The sequence below is a fragment of the Brachyistius frenatus genome, unplaced genomic scaffold, assembly GCF_029030835.1.
Source record: "Brachyistius frenatus isolate BFR_SWC_R1_liver_20210118 unplaced genomic scaffold, ASM2903083v1 Contig_625, whole genome shotgun sequence".
Taxonomy (NCBI): domain Eukaryota; kingdom Metazoa; phylum Chordata; class Actinopteri; family Embiotocidae; genus Brachyistius; species Brachyistius frenatus.
The window spans coordinates 5,662-15,000 of NW_027211224.1; the positions used below are offsets into that span (position 1 = coordinate 5,662).

A 9,339-nucleotide genomic window follows, 5' to 3' on the forward strand; every position below is an offset into this window, starting at 1 on the left:
TAACACACGGCATCGAAGAGGATAAACATGTAACTGCTTCCTTAAACTTGGCCACGGCATCATCTGACAGACATCTACTGTAGTGGGATTTATTCCCACATGCTGTGTAGTCCATTATTGTAACTTCAAATGCTAATAAGAAGTGGTTTCACAATATACAGTACATACTCACAGTATACAGTACATACAGTGGACAGTACATACTCCATACTACAGTACCTTGGAACAACAGAACTGATGGTCTCACACACATGACGAAGACTTTCTCTAGATTTACTCTAAAACCTGTGGGGCCATGTAGTGAGGTGTGTGTGTGTGTGTGTGCAGGTGTGTGTGTGTGTTTCAGTTGACAGAATGGATGATAGTGTTAAATATTTCCACGATGACATCAAATAATTTCTAAGTCTTGCAGCTACAAACAAACCTTTGAGTTCTGGCTGTGACCAAGAGAGACTCACAGCAAAGGTAGGGTTGTTTTATTGAAATTAAGCCTCTCAAGGTGTTTCATACATGTATGAATGTTTCTGTCACACGGTGTAACACCAAAAAGATATGCCGTGGTCAAAAACTAGGGTGTGGTACAACAGAGAGAGACAAGAAGTAACTGGAAGAGACGCTGGAGTCAACAACAAAGATCAAAAGCAGGAAAACTCCTAAGGACACAGGAAATAAAACACGAAGAGCACGATGAACATCAAATAAACTGGAATAGATGGAAACATGCAGTCTATTTACACATGAGGGCAGGAAGACACCTAGACATGCGGCAACATCCTGTCTGATGTCTGAGTGATGCTGAAAAACCCGTTCTGCATGTTACCTCCAGGCCCATCTGTAAAAATATCTTATTATCAGTAACTCTCTGATAAACCTCCACACCATATTTGTTACTATTCAGATTCTCTTCATCGACTTCCTGTCAAATCAAGAACAGAATTTAAAATCCTCCTCACATAGTAACTCTTCATGACCGACCTCATATTACCCGATTATCCCAACAGAGCTTCTCTCTCAGAGTTCTGCCTGGTGGTGGATCCACAGGTTCCAACAGTAAAACAGGAGGCAGAACCTTCATCTTTCAGAACCCTCTCCTGTGGAACCGGCTCCCGGTTCTAGTTCTACTGTAGAACCCGGCTCCCGGTTCTGGTTCAGGAGGCAGACTCCCTCTCTACTGTTAACATTAACACTTCCTGTTTGATAAAGTTTGTAGTTGGAGCTGACCAAGTGACCCTGAACCATTCTGCAGGTCTGCTGCCGTAGAGGCTGCTGGGAGATCTGCCATCATGCACTGCTGCTCTCCTCTCTCTTTCACTCTATGACATCATTACATCGCATTAACTTTGGTTCTTCGCTCTCAAGTAGTTTGTTCTTCATCCTCTCTACAGCTGTTTCTGATCTTTAATCAACGACCCTCCAACAGTTCACTGTCTCTCTGCTGTTCTTTTTTTCTCTGCTCTCCCCTTACTGCAGATGTTCTTTATTAAATTGAATGAAATTAAATCAACCAAAATAAATTAAATTAATTTGTCAATCCCCCATCATCCCCTGCAGTCTGTAACCATGGAAACAAAAACAGGAAGAGGTCATCTGTTATAAACAACACTGGGTTATAAGATCAGTAGTTGTAAACATTTATTAAAACATTCAACATTAAATAAAGAGCAGTCTTCCATCCATTTCAAATAAATATTCTTGTAAGCAAAGAGTATTTAATAAATATTAGTCAAATAAATAGCATTCAAATAAAAATATGTTTTGGTAGACGAGTTCCGATGGTAAGACTTCATCTTTACTTTGGATCTGTAGAGAACAAGAGAACAACGACTCTGTTACGACCACAAAGTGAAATGAGGTGAATTCTAAAAGATGCATATTTATATATAAGTCTCAGAATGAAGAGCAGCAGCTGTCCTCTAACTTACTGTATCTTCCAACAGTATTGCAGCCCAGAGAGCTCATGGAGCCGATTCGGTCCATCCGCCGGCCGAAGCAGCCGGACGATCTCTTGGAGGAGTCATTTCGGATGCTCTTCAGATTCTTGGCTGAAAGAAACTCCCTAATGTCAGCTTCCTGCAGTCCAGTCTGTGTCTGAGGTCCATCGTCTGCATCCTCCAGGTTCAGACGGTCCTCTGCAGCAGGTCTCTGGTTCTGCTCCAACACTGAGTCCTCCAATCTGTGAAGGAGCTCCTGCAACATCCACACAGACACAAGTTAAATGAAGTCTACCGATTAAGATGAACATTTGGGAACAGCACTGAGGGCCCTCTTAGATAGATGTTCACACTTTTTAGGATGTCTTACTATGATACCTGACATTCGAACATATTACAAATATAATGAATGTTTACTATGACAACTGACATTAGAATATATTATAAATATAATTAATGTTTACTATGATAACTAACATTAAAATATATTATAAATATAATAAATATCTAACTATGATATCTGACATTATAATATATTATAAATATAATGAATGTTTACTATAATAACTGACATTAGAATATATTACAAATATAATGAATGTTTACTATGATAACTGACATTAAAATATATATTATAAATGATAGGTGTGATAATGAATGTTTGTCCTGGCTTGCTGCTGCAGATTGACAGAACCACTCTGTTCTCATGGTGGAGCTGCAGGACTGAACTTTCAGTATTCGGAGACTCACCTTTAAGACGTCCACGTCGGTCTCAGTCAGGCCCGTCCTGATTGGATATGTAGTGGACAGCTGGAGGTTCACGATCAGGAGAAAGCCACAGAGCTGCATGGAAAACAGACACATGTTTTTCTGCAAGTTGTTATTGGTTGTATCGGTCGTTGGATGGATGCTACTCCTTTGCATGGAAGCTGTTTGGATGCTGAAGCCCACAGCAGCACCTTCTGCTCTTTTATATTTCAGTTTGACACACATTGGCATGTCAGGAATTGGACTGACATTCCTGACACCTGATTTTGATAACAGGAGCTGTCGGAAACGACTCCTTTTAAAGCATCGTCTCTGAGATATAGGCCATTCGTATTACAGAGCACTTCCGTATGCTACTGTGGTCAGAAACTCACGCGCGCACACACACACACACACACACACACACACACACACACACACACACACACACACACTGTTGTCGCTGAGTTATGGGAAGTAGTAAATTGGTGTGACAGTGAGACCGTGTTCTAAATGGAGGAGTCTACGTGATGATGGTAGAGTCGCCTGCTGATGGCTGGTTGAACATCAGCTTGAGTTTAGACCGACACTCTGCTGAAGGGTTCCTGAAGAAGAACCTGAAAGAACATGAACGAACCATAAAAAAAACCTTAATGTTCCCATCAGGATGATCTGAGATGTTTTACATCAATGTTCCCTTCAGGATGATCTGAGATGTATTCGGTGATCCTCTGATGTTTTTGCTGCCACCTGGAGGCTGCTGACAGTTTTGGTTTTGATTGCATATTTTGACTTATTATAAGTCATAGATTGTTATGAAATTTGGTTCAGACAATCATTTCCTGTTGAGTTTCATTTAAAAATGCTGCTAACTAATTTCAAAAATCTATTTTGAACTTATCCTTTTATAACATTTAATTGAAATGTTCCTCAACAGATTTGGATGAATGCACACAGTCCAAATAACATGAAGCATTACAATTCCTGAGAAATTAAACTAATACAGAAAAACTGGAACATGTTATCTGGATTTTTTTTTTTGTGGCATTTTATCTAATTTATTTGTAACATTAATGTGAACAGTTTTTCTGAACGGCAGCAGGAGAGCAATGGAAGAAGTTAGAATAAAACACTTCATTTTATGAGTGAAGCTCGTAATTTTTACTTGGGTAAAAGCCCTAATGTATTATTAATCTAAAATAAAAATAAACTCGTAATATTAAGAACAGATTGATATTCTAATATTACCTCATTAATACTGATGTGAAAGCAGCATTTTAATGTTGTAGTAGCTCGAGGAGCTCCTCGTTCACTGTAGTGATGAAGACAAATCTGTTTTCATCATTTACATTTGTTTCTGTGGTGGTACAGCTGATAGTTCATATTCATGATTATCATGTTCTTTATGTGACATCTGTCCAGTAAGTATAAACATTAACCAGTGGACAAATGATGGTGGACCGTCATGAAGTCCACTGGCCCAGTTTTACGCCATCTGTCTCCATGATGATGTCTCTGAGATGGTGGAACAATGCAACAAGGAGTGTTTCAGTGACGACACATCGCTGCAGTTTAGGGTTCAGTTTATAGGTGAACTTCAGCTCAGACCAGGTTGAACTGCAGCTGATGGAGGGTTGTTTTCAAACCTTTAGTGTTCAGAGACACATGAACAGATCCAAAACCCTTGGAACAGGTTTAGTAGATATTCTACATATTTAATCCCACTTACATAAATAATTAAAACAAGCTTCTGATTGAGTTAATGATATAAACATAAAGCTGACTCTTGTCTATTCAACTGGAAGTGAATCAGTCAGTTGGAGCGTCATGATGCAGCAGCCGATATCAGACATGAAATATAAAAGACCATCAGGTTGACTACAAATAAATTGTAATTAAATGACATACAGAGGAAACAATCGAAAACTGTTTTCTTCTCCTCATCTGGTTCAGTAATCCAGCAGCTGTGAGACCACAGAGAGTGACTCTGTATCATCTACAAACTAAAGGTTAAAACAGGTTACACACAGTAGCTGAGTTCATTTAATTCATGATTGGAAAGTAGATTATTCACACTCAAAGCTCCAGATGCAGTTTATTTATTAACACCACAACATCAGTTTATTTTTTAAAGCAGCAACATCAGTTTATTTATTAACACATATCAGTTTATTTATCAACACACAAAGGTTTATTTATTCACAACACCAGTCTATTTATTAACACAACATCAGTTTATTTATTAAACCAACATCATTTATTTATTAACACCACAACATTACTTTATTTATTAACACAACAACATCAGTTTATTTTTTTAAAACAGCAACATCAGTTTATTTATTAACACCACATCAGTTTATTTATCATCACAACATCAGTTTATTTATTAACACCACAACATCAGTTTATTTTTTTAAAACAGCAACATCAGTTTATTTATTAACACACATCAGTTTATTTATCAATGCACAAAGGTTTATTTATTAACACTACATACATTTATTTATTAACACACAACATCAGTTTATTTATCAACACAACATGAGTTTATTTATTAACACACAACATGAGTTTATTTAGTAACACCACATCAGTTTATTTTTTTAAAACAGCAACATCAGTTTATTTATTAACAACATCAGTTTATTTATTAACACATCCGTTTATTTATCAACACAACATCAGTTTATTTATTAACACCACAACATCAGTTTATTTATCAACACACAAAGGTTTATTTATTAACAACATCAGTCTGTTTATTTACACCACATACATGTATTTATTAACACACATCACTTTATTTATTAACACCACAACATCACTTTATTTATTAACACACAATATCAGTTTATTTATTAACACCACATCACTTTATTTATTAATATCAGTTTATTTATTAACACTGCAACATCACTTTATTTATTAACACAATATCGGTTTATTTATTAACACCACATCAGTTTATTGATTAACACACAACATCAGTGATGTTTGCAGCACTTTCCTCTTCAGCAGCGTTGTTAATAAATGAGTTGCATCGGGAGCTTTAAGTGTGAATAATTGACTTCTGTTCACTCCTCAACGTGGTTCCAGCTCCTCATTTCACTGTATTGATGAGTGTTCTTTGTCCACGTTGATATTTAATTAATATCAGTGTTTATATGATGCAGGTAGTAGTTTTCTATCATTGAACCTCTTCCTTCACTGGGCAGCGGTTCTCATAATACCAGTGAAGAGTTATATATAATATTAGTTCCCTCTTCACAGCTGTTTAAAATCATCATGGTGGAGGCCGACTGTAACACCATAAATTCAGAGATCAGAGTCCGAACCTCCAGACCAGTATGTCAGGTTGCTCCTGGTTAAAGTCTGGATGGTGTCGGTCTGCTGGTTCTTCACTCAACTGACAACACACTGCAGCACAGAGGATTTAAAGGAGGAGAGGAGCTGATCTGATTGGCTGATTGAAGTCAGCTGTGACACACCTTCTAATTATTTACTTCACCACTGCATCATGTTGTACCACAGATGTGCCTGTGTTTGTTTTCACTAAATTATTAAAACATTGGCCATGCTTACATGCACTCCTGCTTTCACTGTGTCCAATAGGTTCTGTCTTTCAGGGTGAACATGGTGTGGGAGCAGTGAAACTAGAACAAAAGAAGACAGAAGCTTTAACCAGATGTTTCAGCTGTTTGTTCTGCCTCCACAATATGAAGCCTTTTCATAGAAACATCATGCTTCATATCTCTGCTGTATTTAACACCATACACACATTTAATGTTTACAACAACCCCTCACTGTGAAGTGACTGATGTAGGTTTCTTCATGGTCCACCAGGTGACAGCAATTATCTGCCGGAGATTTCATTCTCTAAATAATTGTTCTTTCATCCTCTCTTGATCATTTCAGGTGTGTTTCATTCTGTCGAGGTAATCAGGTGTTCCTCCAATCAGAGCTTTTGCTTCAGTTTGTCTTTCATAATCTCATTACAAGAAAATCAGTGGGCAGTCAGTGTTTGTTAGTTTTTTTTAAACAGAAGACAGAGTTGTGAACAAATAAAGGTACTAACACTGTCACCTGAAAACTGTTTGTGATTAAAATAGACTCAGAATTGAAACATGTTCATTTTCAAACCAAGCTGAACAGATAACTGAGCAGCTGATGATCATGTTGAATAATATTTGAACTAAATGCTTCTCCATCTAACACACCTGTTTATTTTTAACACACCTGCAAACAAACCTATTTATCTGTTTATTTTTAACACACCTGTAAACACACTTGCTTGTTTTTAACACACCTTTTTATTTTGAATACACTTGTTTACCTGTTGGTTTTTAATACCTGTAAACACACCGGTTTATTTTTAATACACTATTTTACCTGTTGGTTTTTAACAGACCCATAAACACACCCGTTTATTTTTAATACACCTGTTTACCTGTTGGCTTTTAACACACCTGTAAACACACCGGTTTATTTTAGATACACTTGTTTACCTGTTGTTGTTTTTTTACACACCTGTTTAACACACCTGTTTACCTGTTTATTTTAACACACCTTGTTTGTTTTTAACATACCTGTTTGTTTGTTGTCAGAAAACCCTTCTGATATTCAGTCCCACAAATTCAATTCCAGACTCAGCCATTATGCAAAATAATTATTTTACTACAATACAATCTGTTACAAGGAAACAATAAATACATGTGCAATAATTTATTATTAAACAGCTTACATGAAAAGTAAATCAGAGTTCTGGGTCAGAACCAGGAGAGATGAAGTAACCTTCCTTTAAAGTGTCACAACTATGAGACAACAGGAGCTCCGGATGTCTTGGTCACACTCTGCAGATGAAGTCTTCCTCACCTGTCGACAAAACCAAACGTTACTACACTGAATCAAACCAACTGCGGCTGTTGCCCTGCAGCCTTTGAGCAACGAGCCGCTGAACATCCAGCTGTTCCAGCTGCTCAGTGATCAGCGTGCTCCGAGGAAGCAGCTACCATTCACTTCATCTGCTGTTTTTGAATAAATATCCAACATGTTTGATGCATTTATGGAAACAAACCCGTCTTTAATAAAAAAAAAACAGAAAACCATGAAAAAGTAATATTAATAGATTTGGTACATTTTGTGTGTAATCTCCCTATTTTCTGTTATTAAATCAGAAGAATTATTTCAGTTCGTGCTGCATCATGTTTAAACTGCACGTTTATAACAGTTATAACATTACCAAGTTAATGTACAATAACTCCGTGATAATCTAATTCTGTTAAATTACATTTAGAGGTTTCTGTTCTGCATCATATTCCTAAAACAGAAAGGGATGAATTTAATAACACCTGTGGGTGTCAACAAAATGTCATTCATGAAATATGATCTCTTATTTTAGAGTAAATTAAAAGTAAACCAGCTTCATATGAAAAAATGAAATAAAAAAAAATCAGACGTTATTTAAAAAAACGGATTTCTTTTTCCCACCTTCAACATCCTAGCCCGCTGAAGGAACCGATCCTCTCCAACCGGACTCCGAAGCAGCTCCTCAGCCCGCCCTTCTTGTACCGGCTCCACGAGCGCTTCGACGTCCTCACAAGGTCTTTGAGGAGCCGCGTGAGCGCATTTTCTTTGGCTGCCAGCGCAGAGTTTGATGGGTTGGAGGAGTCGAAGAAATTCAGTTCTGGAACTCCGAACACCGATTTATCTGAGTTCACATGTTTCCCCTCCGCCTCCTCCTTCGAGGAGGAAAGGGGCGCCGTGTGGATCTCCTCCTCTAAAAGCTGCTTGAAGCTCTGAGGGGAAAAATGACAGAAACTTTAAACACTGAAGCATTTTAAAGGTATGAAACTATAGATTATACAGAATTTCATTTTAAAGGTGTGGAATTTTAGATTATACAGAATATACATTTAAAGATGTGAAACTACCTGTAATATTAAACAGAAAACATGTAACTGTTCTGAGGATTTATAGACTACAGCTGTCAATATAAAAACTGGGTCTGTCTCACTTTAAATGAGCTTTGTGTCTTAATATTAATATATAATGTTAATATTAAAGTGTAATATTGATATTGGTATCTAAAATTAATGTATACTATTCATATCGTGTCTTTATATTAATATATAATGTTAATATTATTGTGCAATATTAAGATATACAATTTATCCATCCATCCATCCATTATCTATACCCGCTTTATCTTGAACAGGGTCACGGGAGGAGGGTGGGGGCTGGAGCCTATCCCAGCTCACTTAGGGCAAAAGCAGGGTACACCCTGGACAGATCGCCAGTCCATCCAATTATTATACAATTTATATTAATGTACAATATCAATATTGTATATGAATATATAAAATTAATATCCTTCCACTCACACAGCGGTTAAAGGACGAGTGGACTCACCTGCAGGTCAGACACTGGGTTTCCTCCAGCCACATGGATCAGAACCAGCATAGATAAACAGCTCACTGAAATATTTGGGTTCATTTTCTACTCTCCTTTCTTTTCTCTCTTTTCTGTGACGGTTAGTTGGCGCGCTCTGTCAGTGCCCGCTCCTCTGGCTCGCGCTCTTCTGTCTCCGGCGGTGAACAGGTACCGCCTTTATACGACCTGATTCCGTCACGAGGCCTGGGAAAGTTAACGAGGTGTGACT

The 9,339-nt window shown here is 37.5% G+C and overlaps 2 protein-coding genes across 2 annotated transcripts; both read right to left on the reverse strand.

Moving 5' to 3' along the window:
- Positions 1 to 1,789: 1,789 nt before the first annotated feature.
- On the reverse strand, positions 1,790 to 2,795 carry nppb (natriuretic peptide B). The gene is made up of 3 exons (XM_069688548.1): positions 2,682 to 2,795; positions 1,923 to 2,187; positions 1,790 to 1,800 (listed from the first exon to the last, which is right to left on the reverse strand). Exons 1-3 carry the CDS (start codon positions 2,793 to 2,795, stop codon positions 1,790 to 1,792), a joined length of 390 nt encoding a protein of 129 aa, XP_069544649.1.
- A 4,548-nt stretch (positions 2,796 to 7,343) lies between these two features.
- On the reverse strand, positions 7,344 to 9,186 carry nppal (natriuretic peptide A-like). The gene is made up of 3 exons (XM_069688547.1): positions 9,090 to 9,186; positions 8,169 to 8,476; positions 7,344 to 7,553 (listed from the first exon to the last, which is right to left on the reverse strand). Exons 1-2 carry the CDS (start codon positions 9,171 to 9,173, stop codon positions 8,171 to 8,173), a joined length of 390 nt encoding a protein of 129 aa, XP_069544648.1. The 5' UTR covers positions 9,174 to 9,186; the 3' UTR covers positions 7,344 to 7,553; positions 8,169 to 8,170.
- Positions 9,187 to 9,339: the final 153 nt, after the last annotated feature.